General features: G+C 31.1%; 1 protein-coding gene across 3 annotated transcripts in view; it reads left to right on the top strand.

Moving 5' to 3' along the window:
* Window positions 1–11,397, top strand: part of LOC117167214 (F-box/LRR-repeat protein 4-like) — a 140,155-nt gene extending 128,758 nt beyond the window's left edge. For all 3 annotated transcript variants that reach the window (XR_004466374.1, XR_004466370.1, XM_033351997.1), the window contains exon 4: window positions 10,878–11,397. Coding sequence is in view for 1 of the 3 variants with exons in the window: in XM_033351997.1 (XP_033207888.1) it covers window positions 10,878–10,945 (68 nt within the window). In the remaining 2 variants the exon portion in view is untranslated. The remainder of the gene's footprint in view (window positions 1–10,877) is intronic.
* The last annotated feature ends 9,970 nt before the right edge of the window (window positions 11,398–21,367 follow it).

Here is a 21,367-nt window from a genome sequence, read left to right as displayed (position 1 = left end):
GAGGGAGCTCTTCTTAATATTTTGACACCAAAATCATGTCGATACACCTTACCGACTGCGAGTAAAGCCACCCACGCTTTAACTTGACAGACTGTATTATACTAATATGTAATTATTGTAGTAGTTACAAAGTAGCTCTCTTGGTTGAAGATTCATGGCTTTTGTGGAAAAATGATATATGGTTCAAAAAGAAACTAATTTGTAATAAATACTTCTTCTTTTTGGCTTAGAATTAGGTAGAAATTTAGCAACAGTATTAGCAGTTAGATTTGTTGTAATTGAAAATTTCAACTATTCAGCTCGACTTTCTTTTGTTCTGTTCAAAATTGTTTTTCTTCCTCAGTTAAAAATTCATGCTTTTACTGAGTGTTTCAGTCTTGCATTCAAGATTAAAAGTTAATATTTCTAGGTGAAAAATAATGTATGTAATTGAATGTTTGTCTCTTTCTTTTAAAAGTGCATATGATTGAAAAGAAAATTTTGTTGCTTTAAGCATGTACGTGTCTAATTGGAAATGAATCATTTTCGATTGACCAGTCATAACTTTAATGCAGAATTCATATGCTTCAATGAAAATTGAACTATTCGAACTTTTACATTTTCAACTTCAACATTTGAAATAATTTATTCTTAAATGAATTATTCACTTATTGAAACTAAAACTAAAACTAATCCTAAAACGACTAATTAATGGAAATAATTGATTCGATAAAGAATTCACATTAAACACTTTCAAAATTAAATCTGTAAAAATTATGGAAGATAAATGGGAGGAGCGCGCGTTTTTAACTTGTATAATACATTAAAACAAAAAAAGAAAAATTAAAACTGAAAATAATTGAATAATTCAAATGTCAAAGATGTCAATACTAAAATCACTTGCAAATACGAAGTACTGAAAATTCTTCAAATAACTGCAAGCTGAAAATGTATCAATTTTTCAACATAATACTGGACTAAATTCGAACATTGAGCGTATAAAGTAGGAAAAGTTTGAATTATGATTACTAATAAGTGGTACAATATAAATTTGTAATCGTAAAAGTTGTAAATTGAATTCAAAAGCTTTTCTTTTCACACCTTCGGCATGTCCCTTGAATTATTGAATGCTTCGTTCTTGAAAACTAATTTCGCCCGCAGAAAAAGTTGTATATTCAGTGTTTCGAAATACAAAAATATTGGGTGTGCGAAAGTGATTCGACGAACTTCCAGGTGGACACAGTGAGGATAGCCGCGAACAAAGATTGATTTTTGGGTTAGAAATAATCATAAAGCTATAAAAAATTTGAAGACAGTGATGACTTAGCAGTGAGGCTACAGAACCTTCTGCAGACATGGATTATGCGCCAGGTACAGTTATAAAAGACACTTGTACTGGAGGCCTCAGGTAGGCGTAAAGGTTCAGAAAAGGTGCAGGCGCACAGTGGACGGTAAATATTGCTACCGCAAGAACAACCTGTGCCATGCCATTACAGGCAGCAGTATAAACTTATTAATGATACTCAAGGATCTTTGCCCAAATACTTCATAAAATAAAATATACAATAATGACAAATTCTTCAAATTTTGAACTAAAGAATCTCTAGTTTCAACAAAACATGAATCAACTGAATAAGAAAAAGAATTGTCAACTGATGAGATTGACTGTTTAACTTCTCACAAAAGAAGTTAAACATTTAACCAAATAGTTAAATATTCAACCAGAAATGTAAGTTCATACAGAAAATTGTATTTTCCACCTAATACTTTACTTTCCTATCAAATTACTAAACTTTAAAGCCAAAAAGAACATTTTTTTACATAAAAGTTACATTGCGCTGAAACATGCATCATTTCAATCAATCTATATCATTACAATTCATAATATGCATAAAAATTAAATTATACTAATTCTTAATTCCTTGTTTTTATTATTTTTTTATTTTTAATCTTGTTTTTTACGATCAAAGAAAAACTATTGTGCATCTGCATATGGTCTAATACAGGAACCTATATAGGGTCCTATATAGGATCCTTTGTCCTCTTTCGTCTTTTCTCTCATTTTCCAAAAATTTAATTTTTTAATTTTTAATCTTATTTTTTACGATTGAAAGAAAATCTACTCGTCCTATCGAAAAATGATTAATAATAAATTTATAGATCATTTAAGGTGAACCACTTTTGTCTGTTAATTTTAGTTCGTACTTATGTCGTTAAAAAAAAATTGATATTTTTATTTTGAACGTTATTTTTTTACGAATAAAGCAAAAACGAAGTGTCATATAAAAAATTATAGCTCTTTTTTGGATCAACAAGTTTTGTCTCATTTTTTTCGTAGCTTGTATCGTTAGTCCAAAATTTTGTTATTTTAAATTTCGTTTTTTACGTTTGTTTTTTACGACTAAAAACAAAAACTACGCGTCCAATCGAAAAGTGATTCACTACAAATTTATAGGTCTTTCCAGGGCGCGCCATTTTTGCTTATTCATTTTTTCGTATCTTGCATAGTTTGACCAAAAAATGGAATTTTTGGATTTTTTATTATTTTTGGTGCGATCAAATTTGGAATTTTCGACTTTTCGATCAAATTAAAAAAGTTGTTATTATAATCTTGTAGGGCTTTCAAAAATTAACGTTTTTCTTCTCTTGACTTTTTTCATATCATGCGTTGTTTGGCTTAAAATGTTGATTTTCGTTTGTTTTTTTGGATCTTAAAAATCCTCTAATGATAATTTTCTTTTTATAGAAAAAAGTCATAAGGATAAATTGTTTGAGTTTCTGAGTACTATGAATAATCGTAGATAGAATGTTGAAATATTGAAAAAATATAGTTTCATACATTTTGAAAATGCGCTCACTTTTTTAATTTTAATCCAAAATAGCTGGTTTACGAACTTGTTCTTTCTTTTTAGGGCTTAAAAAAGTGTTCCAAAGCCGAATCAAATCGGATCAATTTTTCGAAAGTTATCGTGCCCAAAAATACAGAATACATAGAGACAGACAAACAAACACCATCGTAAAAATCGTTTTTTATGACTCAGCGGGTCTCAAAACGTGGAGATTTGACGAAAACTGACAAAATGAAATTTCACATAAAACCAATACCTTCTCATTAGGATGAGAATGTAAAAGGCTACAGCAGTTGAAATTGACCCAAAATTTTTCAAGGTGAAAATTTTAGGAATTCCGGAAGATATGTTAAGAATTCTGTCCTCGCCAGAATAAGTTTATCAAACAATCTTATAACACATTTCGTTTAAACTAAACCCCAAAAAGCTAAAGCAGTTCAGAGTGACCGACGATACGAGCGTCGATACGATCCTGTTTGTTTTTATCCTTTTTTACGCTATTGCAAAGTATCGAATTTCGACTAAGAACTTTATCCTTACTTTTCAACTCTCAGTGACCCACGTTGGGCGCCAATTGTAACCGCTATCTTTTTTGGCTTAGTTAACTGATAGGATGAAATCACTAAATTGCCATCGGAATATCTAATTATTGAATAAAAGTAACAAGGGGGTCTCTGGAGAGAAGAATAAGCTTCTTATTTCGCTTGAAAATATGTCATTTTATTCAAAAATGCCTAAGCTGACCTAATTTTACATCATTATTCTGTACCTGTGCTAAATCGATTTTTCTAATCGACAATTTCTATTATTAGTAGTCTTTGTACCTCAACTTATTGATTAAAATTTTTCAGAATAATATTTGGCAACTCTGACCGTCTAAACTACGTGAAGCTACCGCTTACATAAACCGAATGAGATTTCTTTTGTTTGATTTATTGTTTAATAAACTCGTCCTATATCTACAAAGATTTATTTGTGCTTCATTCTTTTTATAACATACAAAAAAATTTCTACTATGAGATTAATCTGTCTATGTTTTAATACATCTAAACAATTCAATTTTTGCTCTTATTTTATTCTTGAGTATTCTACAGAGTTATACGGTTGCTGTCGGCAGCAAAATAAGGTAAATGACCTCTTCTTCGCCCGGAGTGACACAATGAAGTATCATTTAGGATTATCTCATAAAATATATAAAAGGGGTGATTAGGTCCTAATATTTATTAAATATGCAGAGGTGCTAATGCAACCTCAATTGATTGTTAGGATAATCCTTTTCAGCGACGGGTAATGCGCGCGTGCCTACAATGGCTTGGCTACGAGTCCCTCGGACGGTAGGTAGCCTGGATCCGAAATACGGAGAATTTAAGAAGGGCGAAGGCGCCAGGGAGAACGTTTCAGAGCCGACCCTAAAATAATTTATAGTTTCCCGTATTTCGGAATTTAAAGACAAGTGGGACTCGGAGTCCTTTCAAACTAAAAGTAGAGATTTTCTCTTTCTCAAATTTTTCTCAAAGGTACATTTGGCTCTTCGTCATTCAAATTCTCGACTGCTTGCTTCCGAAATAGGAAGAAAGGTGAACATTCTCTGCTGGATCAAAACAATTACCAAGATTTATGAATTATTAATCTTAAGTTTTATTTGTCTAGGCAAGCGTCAAGGTAAACCTTTAACGTTGACTGCAAATATAAACCTAAGAGTCATAAGATGCTGCGTGGAATTATATTTTGAAATATTCTCATGGAGAATGTAAATCTTTTAAATATTAAATTCAATTGTTCTCAGGGGGAATCTAAAATATAGATCTTTAAATGCTCGATCGCTCTAAGAAGCTTTGATAAATCGTCCTGGTCAGATTTTTATAAAATACTCAGATGAAAGTGAAAATAATAAGTTTTCAGAGATGGCTATTTAGACTTTCAACGACTAAAGCTTTGTCACACATGAGAGAAAGAGGATGAATCCTCGAGCTCTTCTTCTAATTTTCACCTCCGATCCGCGCCTTTCAGCTGCGAGATACTATCTCCTTTTTTTCGGCTTTACCGCCCTTTTTATACCCTCTCACTCCCACGCACATCGTACGAGTGGATATCGTCGGAGTCTGCGCTTTCGTCTTTCTCCTGTGCAAGGCATCTTTTCAGCGGACTTACGCAGGAGATAGTATTCTTGCCTATTTTTAGGCTGCATATATGCATGTAAATATATATATATATATAAATTGTTTCTAATATATAAGATACTACTTTCTACTAATAAGCAAATGTTAAAATAAATTGTTCAAACCATTTTTTATTGTTATTAGCAATTTTTTCTTAAAATTAAGTTAAAAAGTCTCGTTTTTCCGAATTTTGCAACTTTTTAGTTAGAGCAAGGAAATAATCAATTAAACTTGACAGAAATAAATTTTCGAAACATTTATTTATTTTTCATAATAATATTATCTTATAGTAATGCTAGAAAGTCGCAGTTTTTAGTGACATTTTTTCAATAAGAGTGAGGTAAGAATTACCATAATATCGACTTTTCACTTAGAGTCAGTTAACAATAATTGACATTTAGCACACATAATTATCTAGACAAATTATTATTGTTTATAACTATATTCTCCTACAGTAATGCTACACAGTTGTTGTTTTTAAATCATTTTAAAACTTTCTAGCCACTTTTACATAGTGACCTAATAATTAATGCAAGCTAACAAATTTAGTTGTTTAAACAGTTTATTGTTGTTTATAATTATTTTATCTTATAGAAAAATCACGAGTTTCTAGCAATTATTCAAGAGAAGATAGTTATAAATAATAGTTTAAAATATTAGGTTTATTAACTCGCATTAATTATTACACTACCAAGTAAGCAGTCAACTATCTATTTTTCCTGAAATTTGTAACTTTGATTTGGGGTTTTAGTCATAAAAAAAATTATAAATAAACCTCAGAGAGAAAAATTGTGTGAAGAAATTTCTTTCTTTTTGGAATATATTTTTATGAAATAAAGAAGATATTTGAAACATTCTTCACATTTACAATATGGTGCTTATCAGCATTACTCAAAGAGAAAATAGTTATAACAAAAAATAGATTGTTAAAAAAATTATGTCCCTGCACTTGCATAAATTATTACCTGACTTTAACTAAAAATTAGATTAATTAAAGTGCTAAAAAAATTTTAATGGATTAAACTATTATATCTGTTAAATTAGAATTATTATGGCCTCGTTCTAACTGAAAAGTTGGAAAATTCGGAATAAGCCGCGAAATTCTAACACTATTCTCAAACATTTCAAAAAACAATAATAAATTGTCTAAAGTAGTTATTTAAACATCTAATCATAAACAAAAAGTTAAGCTTCATGTATTAGAAACAATTTGGTTTTTTAAAACAGGGAAAAAAAAATAATTAGAGACAAAAACTCGCAAAACCCCATTCTTCAATTATGGATTAATATTTAAAAAGTAATTAATCAATCGAATTTTATGACTGTAAATTGAAATGTTCAATTTCAACTCGAATTCACGTAATATTGACAATTCTGGATAAAAATGACAAAAACGTATTTTTTCTTTTCGGAAATACATGTTAAAATTCATGGGGATTGCGGAACCTAAAAAAAATAATTTAAAAAAAAAACACATCTATTATTTTGTACATTTGAATAACTCTGGAGAGCAGTTTTTTTCTTTTTCTATGACGCTGAATTTAAAAACGTTTTATTTGCTCTCCTGTATATGACCCCCGTGACCCCTCAAATAAATCACACACATGCAAAGTGTGACAGGTCGTTTTTCAATTAAAATATTGATGATCACATGCATGCAATCTATTTCATTTTGTCTGCTGCAAAACACAGTATTTTGAAATCAAAGCAGTTGTATTTCATAGGGTAAAGGCGCTCACAGTTAATTTCAAATCGAGCATCTATACAAGTTTCAACTTTTTAGATTCCGTATGCATAGCTTTCCTCTAGAACTATTTCTACCAATCAATCACACACATGCAATGTATGATTGAGATAATTTTTTTTATAAGCATGCTGCAGATTTCATACTCGCTTAGAAAGTTTTCAGTTTTCAAAATACTTTTATGGTCCACAATTGCGATGCCAGATGCAGAAAGTAAATATATAATAATTTCGAAGACGATAAGAGTGCCCTTGGGTATTAAACCCAAGGAATAAGCAACTTCAAACAAATTTTGTATATCTTTCTATCTGTAATCTCAATTATTTATTGATAGATTTTAAACTATCTTTCACTCATTGTATACTGAAACATACAAATGCAGTATCATTTATTGTGTATTTTGCAACAGACAACGAATCAGTATCTGTATTTGTCTTGCCATCTCAAGCTACAAATACATCTTCATGCAACAAATTGAGTCGGTGGGCTTAATAGTTTTTGCGTTAGGCGAAGCAATAATAGGGCCATTTTCAGGAAAAGTGACTGAATTTTCTTTTTTTTTTTGCAAAGCAATGCTATGATGAGTATTCTGATCAGGACTCTCGGTATTTTTCCTAGCATCATACGTTAAAAATAGATTTCCATGCAACAAATGTTGTTGGTAAAACTAATACTTTTTGCGCTAGGCGTGGTAACAGAGTAATTTTGAGTAATTTTACGTCAAAAGTAGTAAATCAAAAGAGTGTCAATAGAGTGAATGACGTCTAAAACAAAACACCTTGGGTACTAATGGGCACAAGTGGGAAACCTCACATAACGAATTTGTGAGGATCTTCACTTGGGGTGATTGCTAGAGAGATTGATCAGCAACCTGGACCGGAGTACTGTTGTGAAACGAACGTATTATGTAAATGAATAACACGAGAATCCTGGATTAATCTACAAATTTGATATCCCTTCCTCACGTTACTCCCTTCCCCATCGAGTAAGTGACGCCTACCACGAAAGAAATATGGCTTAATGGTGTAATAATAAAAACTAAAGAAAACCTTCATATCCTCGGAGTGATCCTGCTCCTCGTATCGGTGATTCCATTTAAGTGATTCAATTCTTGGAATCAAATAAATGCCGGAACGCTCATAAGCCAGAAGTTTGCCTGGAATATATTGAAATTAAGTTAGTTCTCTTTTGCTCAAGTTCGGCCAAAAAATAGTTAAAGCCAGTTCTGTATGGCTCTTTAAAATCTTCAGTTCCCCTCTCCATTTGGTTCTCTGTACATCATGCCTTTTGCCTTCTAATTTGAATTTTTTATATTTTTAATCGTATTTCGATAAATAAAACCAAAATATCAAGTACGGCCAAAAAATAGTGAAAGCCAGTTCTGTATGACGTCTTTTTTAAGCCTTCTATTCCCCTCTACAATGGTTTTTCTATATATCACGCCCTTTGTCTTCTGATTTGAATTTTTGATTTTTTGAATCATATTTCGATAAATAAAACCAAAATATCAAGTACGGCCAAAGAAAATTAAAGCCAGTTCTGTATGACTGTTTAAGCACCTCTATTCCCCACTACAATTGTTTCTCTATCTATCACGCCCATTGCCTTCTGATTTAAATTTTTTATTTTTTAAATCGCATTTCGATAAATAAAACCAAAATATCAAGTACAGCCAAAAAATAGTAATAGCCAGCTTTGTATGTTTTTTTAAAACCTTTGATTCCCCTGTACATTTTTTTCTCTGTATATCACGCCCTTCGCTTCTACTTTAAATTGCTTTTTTAAATCGTATTTCGATAAATAAAACCAAAATAACAACTGCGATCAAGAAATAATTGAGGCCAGTTTTGTATGTTTATTTTTCAATCTTCGATTCCCCTCTACAATTGTTTCCGCCTTTTGCATTCTAATTTAAATTTTTGGTTTTTTAAATCATATTTCGATAAATAAAACCGAAATATTAAGTACAGCCGCAAAATAATTGAAGCTAGTTCGTTGAGGTTATGTTTTCGTCAACAAACTTCAAATTTTGCTAAGTTCAAAAAAGTTGTGTCTCGCCGTATGGAGTGAAATTAGGACATTGAAAAATAAACAAATTTACGGTAAATTGAAATGTTTGTGCTGTGCCAGGATGTCACTGATTTCACCTCTCTATTATAATTCGAATGAATAAAATGTTGAAAAAAGGTTACATTTGATGTATTATGTAATTCTTCATTTATTGGAGAATTATTGCAAGATTGTACAAATTTATACCGAAAAATGGTACAGGAAACAGTATTTTCACATTTTTCGTCTTAAATTTGTATAATTTTGAATTAATTCGTTCATTTTCTTTAATTTTGTGTCATGCAACATATTCAAATAATATATACATTTAAGTGCACGAACACATGGACACGCTTTAGTTTGCCACCTCCTTGTAGATTGCGCGAGTGTAGGTATAAGTGGTCAAACGCACCCATGGGAGTCGACCCAGCCTGCTCGAGGTCCGGTCCGAGGCTCCTAGCGAGTTCGCTCTCTCCGCTTTTCGCTCCCGTCGTGGATAGCTGCTGCTGAATCAGGTAGCACTCTCAGGATAGACATCGTTTTTAATATAGGTTCAAACAACGAGTAAGTAGTACATCTGAATACAGCACAAGTAACGTGGTGACGTTTGTTATTTGTAGTTATATAATTTTATAGAGTTTCTTCTTTTCAATGTTCTGTTTTTGTGTGCACATTAGGATTTTGTAATATCTAATACGGAATTAATGCGAAGTTTTCTTTGAGGTCGTTTCGAGAACCCCATGGCCTACTAGCATTCTTTCCGTATTGGAGAAATTACTTGAATTCTTGTCTGTCTTTCGTTCCTCTGGAGGGATTCGTTTCCCCTAGTGCTCGTAAGAGGGGCATGGATGAGTCTTTCCTTTTGAAAATTCTTCTTTTTGTTTTGGTAAATTAAAAATAAATATCGTCTCGTTTTCGTTTCTGTGGAGTTGTATCGATAACTCCCTGGCCTCAAAGGCCAGTTTGTTTTTAAAACATACATTTATAAAAAAAATGAAATAAATGCCCAGTCTCAGCAATAATAATAATAATAATAATAATAATAATAATAATAATAATAATAAAGATTTTAACGTTTTATCTTTTTTTTGTGCTTCACACTTACTAATGGTTAGCAGCAAGGATTCGCATGCATACAATGAATGATTGTAAGACTGAGATTTGCCTGAGAACCCATTAGATTTTCTTTCTTATAATAAGAGATCAATACAAATTGTTTTGAGATGTGATATTCCTCACATGTTAACAAGGTGTAAGAATAAACATAGGAAGCGAGAGAATACCGTGTCTCCACCTTCGGGAGACCGAAAAATAATTTAAAAGCGGAAATATAGGAACACGTTAACATGGCGCCCGAACAGGGACCTAAAGGTTGAAGTGGGCCATCGTATTTCAACGCATCGTATACGTAATGAAGGCCATGTCAAGAGTGGGTCAAGTGACTAGATTCCTACCTTACCGCCACTTTTTTTATTTCCCAACTTATTTTCATACAAATCGCCACATCAAGTTGAAAATTTAGGATACTAAACAAGAAGCACTAAGAATGATGGCTCTGGTCCTAAATTGGTGTAATCATGAAAAAAGTTTTTTGTCTTAAATAATTTTTTTTTATTTTTTCATAATTATTAACATTAAGGACCAGACCCACATTTCTTAGTGCTTCTTATTTATTATTTATTATTTATTATCTGGTCACGTGACCCACTCGTCACATGACCTTAAAGCAGTACATGTTTAACATTCTTCCGTTGTGGTGATGGGGTTGTTTTTCTAATTGGGATTTTTGGTTTTCGTTAAGCTCAACAACACCTTCGCAAATTTCGGCTAAACCATTATCATTTTCATGGACTTTGCCTAAGCTATCCGTAATATTATTTAATTTAATCGCCTTATTTTTAAAAGAAATCCATTGATTTCTATTATCACTTTCTAATATCTCATTGGCTCTTTGAGACTCAGTTTTCTATTCTTTCCGATTTGTAACTTTGTTATTTTTCCAAAGATTACAATCGCTATTTTTATATTCGTTCTTGTATTTTCTATTACAATAAATTTTTCGCTAATTATTTTTCGTATCCTTTTTTCTAATTCTAGGTTTACCTGAATTAAATGAGTCGTTTGTGCTTGAGTCGTCGCTACCCAATAGGAAATGCCTGCATTGAGCCGTAGCTTGTATTTGGCGCAATACTGAGCCAGTGGTCTTCACAACTTCAGCCAAGTCTTGGCGGACCAGTGCTGGCGCAGTATCGAGTGAATTGGCCATACCAACGTCTAGCCAGGACTTGGCGAACGAATACTGGAGCAGTACTGGGGGAATTGCAGTTCAATTACTGTACCGATGCTGGCAACAATCATAGATCAAAAAGCAAAAATATATATATATAGTATATTACATATTATATTGTATTATATATTCTCGGAAATTATGAAAAAAGTTAGTCGCTAGTTCTCTGGAGCTCCTGATAGAGAAGGTGGAAAAAAGGAGCGTCTCTCAAGAAAAGGCATGTCAGAATAATGTAGGAGATTTCTAAAGATTCTGTGTGGAATTTCATATCAATATTTTCAATGTAGAACGTAAGGCTTAATCGAGTTTTTATAAATTATTATAGCCACCGTCATTTTTGTTGGATTCGTAATAAGTGTATAGAAATTCATACGCAAAATAAAACTAATCTATCCTTTAAGCGATATTATTGTTCACACACCTTATGCAGGCCTCTTCTTGTTATAAATTTAAACGAGTGCTGGCTTAACAATGTCTAATCTTCATGTCTAGTACTGTGCCAGTACTACCCGCCAGCACTGGTGGCCAGTATTGCGCCGACGCTGCCAGTTCTGGCGCTGTACTGTGCCATTAGTCAACTTCCCATTGGGTAGTGTCATGAGTGGGAATGCTCTCTAAGGGTTGGAATTTGTTGCTTGTGGGAATGCTTATTAAGCTAGGGATATCCTTCGTAGGATTTGTTGCAGGGATTTGACAGTTTTGAATTTTTGGGGGTTGGTTATAATTGGTAGTTGCTAGGGAAATTTCACTGTCTGGTAACCTTGAACTACTATTTTTATGCTCTCTGGTACTTTTGAGGTTAATGCTACCTCCAAATTTCGGTTTTCTATTTGTATTGCCATCTCCTTCCTTTTTAATCAATAATTTTTACCGATCATAATTGGGATTACTACCTACACAATTCTATCGACTGTTTCGCCGTTCGCAACCACCAATTTTCGCGAGACGGGTTTAAAAATAGGAAATTTCGATTCCTGGATTTTTTCCAGCATAGTATGGGCATTCTCTTTTAAAATGGCCCGCTAATCCACAATGCTAACAATTACAATTATTTATTTTATCGTCTATGCGCGAATTTAAATTCTGATTTTTATCCGAATCCGGATTTATTTTATTTTGATAAATTACAACAAATATATTGTAGAAAAAGATACATTAATAAATATTGCCAAAACAGTTTTTATAAATACAGTACAAATTTGTCTAATTTATCATCAGGCCAGCCATGTGCTCGAATCCATATACAATTTTTCAACCTATAATATTCATTTTAATTATATTGAGATTTCCAGATCACTTTCCAGTAATTTAAACATTTCTCTTATTTCGATCTTTATATTTTACAATGTTATAATAATAAAAACTAAATATTAAACAAACGCTGTTTCCTAATGTTTTAAAAAAATTGAAAGTTCTTCAAAAATTTGCACTGTAGGAAATCTTTACCCCTCAGTAGAAGTTTATACTCCTCGGGGCTAGTGCTGCTGAGTAGAACCTTAAGTAGTTTTTGAATAACTGATGAAAATAAATCATTTAAGTCCTAACAATTTAAGTGTTTAATATTTATGCGAAATAGTATATTAGAGTTTTAATTTTTAATCATCTGCAATGTAAGTTGATCTCTTATACCTTCTTCTATTGAAATTGCTGAATCCTTATTGTATAGAAAAATTATTATCAATTATTTACTTTTAAATCAAGCTAGAAGAAAGTCCTTTAATTTGATGTTTGAAATTTTAGCATGCTATTCACGTATTTCAAGGATTTATTTGTTACACAAGTGCCTGAGGAAATAAATGAGTTTTCACGCTCTTGTTTTGTTTTTTTTGTTCATCACATTCTTTTTTCTCAAACGGTGGAGGGGGGGGGGGGTGTCTGCCTAAAAGAGATCCGCCCGACCTGTTTCAAATAGGATTGGTGCCACTGTCGTGTACTTGAAAAAAACTGTATGAAGACGGTCATTTTGACGATTTTATGATTTTGATACACCAGGGGTGGTTTTAAATATCTTTTCCGGCGGCACTTACCCCGCTGAAAAAACTTGTTTTACGACATGATAAATTAACACTATCTTTAATTGGATAAAAAAGTGTATAAAGGCGGCCATTCGGCACATTCTGTGTTGCCCCTATTTGCATTACAATTTAGGGTCTTTTACCCTTAAAAAATGTTCTCGGAAGATTTTTTTGTATAATACTCATTTTTATGCTTAGCTGAACTTTCAACAAAATAAAAATCAATTTTCAACAATAAATGGTTGTATGTTCAGTTGAAAAAATTAATTTTTAATTTATAAAATAATTTTTTATAAGAAGAACTTTTTATTAAAACAGTAAAAGTTTTAACCCAAGAAATGAATTTTCATAAAAATAAAGGAGTTATCAAAGAAAAAAGATAAAATTTCAACCAAGAATGGAATGGTTAAATATTTAGTTATTAAAAAATTAATTTTCAACCAATTGAAATTTAAAAACGTATCTTCAACAAAATAGTTATATTTTCAAGCGAATAAAAAATTTTCAATTAAAATGGTTAATCATCAATGAAAAAAATTTTTTTTAAGGAAATAGCTGCACATTAAACTGAGTAGCTAAATTAAAAAAAAATAAGAATAAGAATAGGTTAGATTATAGAATAGCTAAATTCTAAAATTAATCCTAGGAATATTTTCCGCCAGACAGATTAGTTTCTTATAGAATAGTAGAAATTTCCACCAAATACATGAATTTTACACCAAATAGTTGAAGTAGTATCTGAAGAAATGAATTTTGAAGTATAATGGGGAATCTTCAGTAAAAAATAATTTTGAATTAAATAGTAGAATTTTTGACCAAAAAGATCAATTTTTTAACAGAATAGACCAATTTTCAACGAAATATGATAAATTTTCAACAAAAGATGGAATATAGTTATATGCTCAGTTAAGAAATTAATATTGGACAACAGAAAAAAGAATTTTTCAACAAAATAGTTAAATTTTTAAACAAAGAAATGAATTTTAGATAAAAAAATTAATCTCATAAAATAAATAAATTATAAAATAAAAAGGATAAGTTTTCAACCAGGTAGTAAAATTTTTGTATTCCATATATATCAAGTTTTTTAATTTGAAATTTAGAACAAAATTATTTACATCCGCGCAAAATGAAAATCACGAATTTTCGTTTTCGGGCATGAAAAAGCAGGATATAGCCAAAGAAACAGGACGGCGATAAAAAAATCAGGACATGTCCTGATAAATCAGCACTCCGTTTTCTCATAATTTAATTTTAGCTCGATTGGAAGCGTTTGAAAACTTTCAACAAATAAATAGACATAGTTGCTCGTCATTTTTACCTATTAGTAAATTTTTAAAAATCCCCGAAATTTCCTGATTTTCGGTCCAGTGGCCACACGAATAAAATATAAATTGCAAAAAAGGTAAAAGTATTTGAAAGAAAAGTGCACATGAATATAACAGACGCAATAACAGCACAACATAACCTACCTAAATTCAAATAGAAAGCACATTCTTCGTCATCAAAATAATTTCATCAGTGTCACCCAGGGCTTTCAATGCACTCTTCCTATCAGTCGCAAAATCATTATCAATACCTAAAATATGTACAATGTACATATTTAATTATATATATTTTTTGTTTTCGGCATTTGAGAAATATTTCAAATTTTCGATGCCGTATCTGGTGTAAGTGCGTATGTTTCAAGGCTCACTCACGCTCCCTAATGAATTATTTTCGAACTACAGAAAACTCCCACTTATGTCCGCGCTTGCGTATGTCCGCACGCAGCTAGTTCCGCTGCCCACGCGGTACGTTCAAGGCGACCATACGTGTGCACCCGGGTGCACTCATGGGTGCACTCAAAGCCGTTTCCCCAACGGGCAACGTCGCTGAATGGCTGTGAGTGCACCCGTGTGGTCGTCTTGAACGTACCCCTATATACACTTATTTCCGCGTGCGTAGTTCCTTCACCTCCCACCCAGGCTATGTAGAGTCTCTACGGTCACACCCGCGAGAGTTGTTGACAAATTAAAAAAAAAGGCCCAAAGAGCGGGAAGTTTGAATTGAGTATTTTAATATTTCGTCGTGGGAACACAGACAACTTTTTCGAGAAAATATTCGAAAAGTGAAAATAACTCATAAATGGCAGAATAGAAATATTTCTCCAGTGTACAATGCATTTTATCAGTAATGTTACATTATTTTGTCGATTGACGACCTTTCAGTGTCCCAAAGTAGAATAAACTGTGCGAAATTTCAGGTGAGAGTATACCCGATCTGATACACTAACCTCAAATATTGGATATTTTATTTCGCGACACTGAAATGCCGTCAATTGACAACAGAATGGAGCATGACTGAAAAAATGCATTCTATACTTCAGAAATATTACTATTCAGGCCTTTATAACCTACCTTTACATTTAGAAAATTCTCCAAAAATCCGTTTGCAGTTGCAGTGCCATGTACTAAAGAGAATGAAACCTTCCTAGTGGTTGAAATTTCCACAACATTCAGACTAATATAACTTGTTTACTTTTACTTTAAGAATATTTGATCAAAAAAAGTTCTCTGGATTCTTATGTGCTCTTATGTCAAAAATATTATACCTATGTGGATGTCAGGGGCGGTCAACGCAATGGGAAGTAGACGGCCGCGTACTATTCTGATTATATTTAGTTCTCAGAACAATTGTACGCACGCAACTGTCGACAGCGGGTGAACGGGGCAAGGGAAGGTTGACTTTTGAAATCGAAAGCGTTGATGGTCGACTGACCCTGGAATTTGAAAACTGTCATGTGCGACTGACAACCTGAAAAACTTGTGTTTGCAAATTTTCATTTACGATTTGCTATACGAAAGAATTAGTGCAAAATTATGGAAATATAATTTCAGAGGCATTACAAAATGTTGCTCATCTGTCTTTTGTCTCATATTCTTCAAATTTTGCTTCAATTCTTTCACTTTCCTTTAATTATAATAAAACGAGAACACATGAAAGAATTATATATACATATACGTCACTGACACATGCACATACGATCTAGTTCATAGACGAATTGTACGCGGCGCTAGTTCTGAGTATCTATTGCCGCTTACTTCCGATTGCGTTGACCGTCCCTGGTGGATGTCAAGAACTGTACTAACCTTCCTGACATTTCCACCTATACGTCAATGACCATCACGTTATACTGGAATACTCAATATGGCGCGAAATATTTATGTCGGTTTTTGATTCTATTATATATTATTAGTTTTTAGTTGGCAAATAGTACTATTTGAAGGAAATGAAAAATTATTCATGTTAATTAATCTTATACTAGCGGACCGCGACTTTTTAAACTGCGTACGTGCAGAAAAGCATTATTATTGATAGTATATCTTTATTGATTCAAAATAGACCCGTGCTTTTCGGCACATTCTCAGTTGGAAAAGTGGCTTACAGTGGGGGTATCGTTACTTGTCGATACAATGCCGAGGCAGCCAATGAACGTTGCTGGATACAAATATCGTGACGACTCGCGGTAGAGGTGGGGGCCCTTTTAGAGGGGGACATTTGTAGGCGTAAGCGTTTTACGGTGGTGGACATAGATGGAAGTTCACTGTAGCCGAAAAAGCCGAATTTCCATGTCTCTAAAATTGGCACGTCAACCATAAATATCGAAACGTTTTTTATGGAAAACAGCACTAAATGTTCGTCAGATGACTACCGAAAATTCCCAAAAATTATTTTTGCAAAAATAGTTGAGAGAACCTTGCTACCATCGAAGTACCACGCAAATTTTGAAAATACTTTACTTTTTTTTTAATTTTGATCACCTAATATCGAAAACTGCCAACAAATGACCTTCAGAAGGTCAAGAAATGTTTGCACTAATTAAATTGGCTTGTATTATAAATAAATGCGTGCAATAATACAATCCTTTACGATGTAGTGTATTTTTTGCTTTAAAGATAAAATATTTCATAAGGAATTTTTTTAAATATAAAAGTGTGGCGTGCGAGCGTGAAGTTAGCGCGCCAACTTGAAAGTACTATAGCTTTTTCAATTTTGACCACCAAATATTATAAACCATCACATAATAACCACCAAATTACCACCAAATTATTCCACCAAAAAAGTTTGGATATTTATAGCTGACGTGCCAGCTTCACGGACATCATGCAACTTCTGGTTTGCGGCTCCCAAATGGTATAGGTATGGTGGGTGCACGGTGGGTGTAAATCTCTAGCTTGATCAGGCTGTAAGTTCGTGTGTAAGCCGAAAATGCACTACACAAACTCGAACTTTGATTTTCTCAGGTTTTCTTGTCTACGATGAATGCCGACCTGATAGTTTCGGAAAACTTCGGTGGTCTTCTATTCATATGTCGATCCCCATTTGAAAGAAATTTAAGAAATTGGCGATTTGAATGTTTCGCATCATTCTCAATTTCATGCATGCGTCGATTTTGAGATTATGTTTTTCAGGTGTATATTAAATGGATATTATTACTATTATATATATCTGCAAAAATAGATAAATTTTGAATAAAATACATAAATTAACAAAAAAAATTTTTAATTGTTGTCAACATAATAGTAAAAATTTTAAACAAAAAGTTAAATTTTCGAAAAAAAAAGATTAGTTTTCTACCAAGAAAGACGAGTATTCAATAAAATACAAAAATTTTCAACCTACAAATATCACTTTTGAATGAAATATAAAATAGTTAAATTTGTAGTAAAAAAAATTAATTTCTAACCAAGAACAAAAATAATTTTCTACAAAATAGTTAAATTTTCAGAAAACAAATTATTTCAACTAAATTGATGAATCATCAACAAAAAAAAAAAATTCAACAAAGTAGGTCCACTTTCAACCAGAAAATATTTTTAAAAATATTTAGAAATATTTTTAAAAATTCCTTACAATTTCAAAAATACCCTAAACTATTCCAAATCCTTTAAAATCTCATATTAAATTGTTGAAATCAATTGAAAATTCCTTGGAATCTTTTACAATATCCTAAGATATATGAAATTAAAATCTCATATTAAATTACTGTAAAAAATTGTAAATTCCTTGGAATCATTTAAAATTCTCTAAAATTTCTAAAAATTTTCAAAATCTTTTGAAATACCTAGAACTTTTTTTTAAAGGTTTCTAAAGTACTTTAGAATTTTTTTAAAAACGCTTCTAAAATTTTTTTATTCTTTGAAATTCCTTTAAATTATAAAAATAAGTTGAAAATTCCTTCATATCTTTTAAAACATCCTTAAAACATCCATATATACATCTGAAAAATATAACCTCAAAAGCGACGCATGCATGAAATAAGAATCACGAGAAACATCAAAAACGCCAATTTCTTTCAAAAGGAGATCGAGATATAAATAGAAGACCAACGAAGTTTCCCGAAGCTTTTAGATCGGCAATCATCGTGCAACAGAAAACCTGAGAAAACCGAAGATCGAGTCGCGAATTTTCGGTTTTACACACGAACTTATAGTAGTAATCATGCACGTTCTGTTTTTTGACTCCTAAACAGTATGATAATAATTAATAAATTATTATTAATTATATAAACAATCTGTTATTTTTCTATGTAATCGACCACATATTGCTTGGAAATGAAACATAAGGATGATATTTGGCCACCAAATAAAATAATTAATAATGTTTTAAAATACCTTAATTAACAAATACACTATTTGGCTATTTCTGGAGTTGCAAACTTGATTTTTTTACGTAATTAGCTACAAATAAAAAATTTATAAATTTTTAAGAACGTTTTAATGTCGGCAAACAATTTATTATTTTCAACAACAATTGCTTAAGGGTGTTGGTTCAATCTGACTTTGAATTTTTTTATAGGTACGGCACTGATTCCATATATATTTTTCCGAAGAATTTACAAACAAAAGAAAGAAAACTTGTCGAATATCCGGGGTTTTGCGAGATCCTCGGATCAATAAAATGATGAAAAATCAAACAAATCGTAGAGGAAATGATTATTTTCCCGACAAATATGAATTTTGCGAAAGATAGAAATCACCGAGTAGCAGACGGCAACATTTGAACGGTTAGAATCGTTTGCTAATTTATTTTTTTACTAGCAAGAGACATGTAACTGGGTTTGCAATGAGCCACCAGGCAAAGATATTATAAACGAAGATGCGGTGCGGGCTTAGTTACCCGCGATAAATATAGACGGCGCGTTAGGCGAAAATTGTCAGTTCCCCTCTACCCACCGCTCCCCGGCTATAGCACCCTTCGACAACAGCCACTTGGAGCGCTGTAAGCAACTCTAAGTAGGCCCCTCGGGGTGCACTAAGGGTAACTTTGCTTAGACGAGAACCATTGAATTTGAAAGTATATTGCCAATTAAAACATTATTATATTTATTATAAGCGTAAAAATACACGCTTTGCAAAACGTGCTTAATTCAATAAATAACAGAGATCAAAATCCACGAATAATTGATATTATTATATGCCAACAGATAAAACTTTTAGTTTCATGTCTATATATAGATCTTTAATATTATTGAGTATTTATTTTAATATTTGTATAGTTTACAATTAGTCTATTCAATTTTCCGTATGTATTTTTTATTTCCTTGGTTGCTGTATATTCTAAAAATTTTACAAAAATAGAACTATCATTCGAATTAGTAGGGACATTGTAGCAAGTGGAAAAAAATTTAATTATTTTTATTATATTTTTTATTCTATATACATTAATACATCAAAGTTTGACAATTTTTATTTGTAAAAGTTTAAATTTAAATCTTGAAGTGTTATAATTAAAAGTTATAGAATTTTCAAAATATTGACCTTCAAATTATTCCATTAATTAAACTTATAGTTTAAAGGACTGTAGGTTCAATTTTTAATTAAATAAATTATTTATTGAATTAAAAATTAAAAAATCAGAAATTAATAAATAATTATAATACAAATTATAATTATATATCATAATAAATAATATAATATATTTTAATGTATATTATAATAAATAATTTGGAAATCAATATTTTTTAAATTTAAGAATTTTTAATTATAACACTCCAAGATTTTAATTAAAATTTAAACTTTAAGAAACAAAAATGATAAAAGTTTTATATTTTGAAATTGAAAATTCTACAATTTCCATGACTTCCATTTAAAATTTCATGAATTTGGAAGATTTAGAATTGAAAATGCTTGTCTTTTGATATTAAAAATCGTGACGATTTATGAATTATTTTTTATACATTTTTCAGAATTCAAGAGTTTCTAATTGTAAATGTTAAAAATGGTAGAGTTTCAAAATCCAAATCGTTGAAATTAAGAATTTGCCATTGTAAGTCCTCAAAATTGATCTATTACTAAAAAATGTTGCAAATTAAATAACTTTAAAATGTATTTCTTTGAAATTGAATAATTTATAATTACAAATTTTTAACATTTAAGAATTGTCAATTGTAATTCTTCAATTTTTAATAATTAATAAATATTTTAAAATAATTTTTTTCAGTAATTAAAATGATAACTTTAAAAAAAAAAATATATATATATATATATATATAAATTAGATAAGCCTTTGGAACACTCTTGAAGAATCATAAACTGAAGGTCAAGTTCTTTAGCCAGATATTTCTGATAAAAATAAAAAATTTACAGAATTTACAAAAATTTTGAGATAATTTTTGTATGATTTATAAATTCTATGTACGGCTTCTTGCTGTACTCAAATATTCAAAGAATTTATCTTAGCGACTTTATGTGATCAAATGAAATTGATCAGTTATAGCTTTTTCAAAAATTAAAAAAAAAACGACAATGAAATTTTTAACTAAAAAACGCACTGCATGAAAAAAGTCCAAAGAAGAAAAATATTTCTTTTTCATAGATGTACAAAATTAGGATAACAATTTTTCAAATTTAAAAAAACAACGGAAATTCAAATTTTGAACAAGTCTCATTTTGCGATTAAACTGTGCAATATGCAAAAGTTAACCTTATTAAAATACAAAGGTTAACTGCAAACACAACCTAATTTTTTAGTACAATTTAGGTTTTCAATTTTCGCAACTCTTTTTCTTTCGAAGGTAAATACCAAAAATTAAATACATTTCAGATTGGTAGGAAAGTTTAGAAGTAACTTTCAATATTTGAAAACTAACTTCATTAAGCAAAAATTATAAACGCTTACTGAAATTCATATTCTTTGTTACTTTTCAATGTGAAAAATTCACGGTTGAGCCGCTTTGTATATAAACATATTTATCAGATTGCCTGAGAAAGGAGATCGAAATCGAATATCGCGCTCGAAAA

Source organism: Belonocnema kinseyi, chromosome 1, assembly GCF_010883055.1.
Source record: "Belonocnema kinseyi isolate 2016_QV_RU_SX_M_011 chromosome 1, B_treatae_v1, whole genome shotgun sequence".
NCBI lineage: Eukaryota > Metazoa > Arthropoda > Insecta > Hymenoptera > Cynipidae > Belonocnema > Belonocnema kinseyi.
The sequence above is the reverse complement of the archived record's forward strand: the minus strand, read 5'-3'. Positions and strand labels throughout refer to the sequence as shown.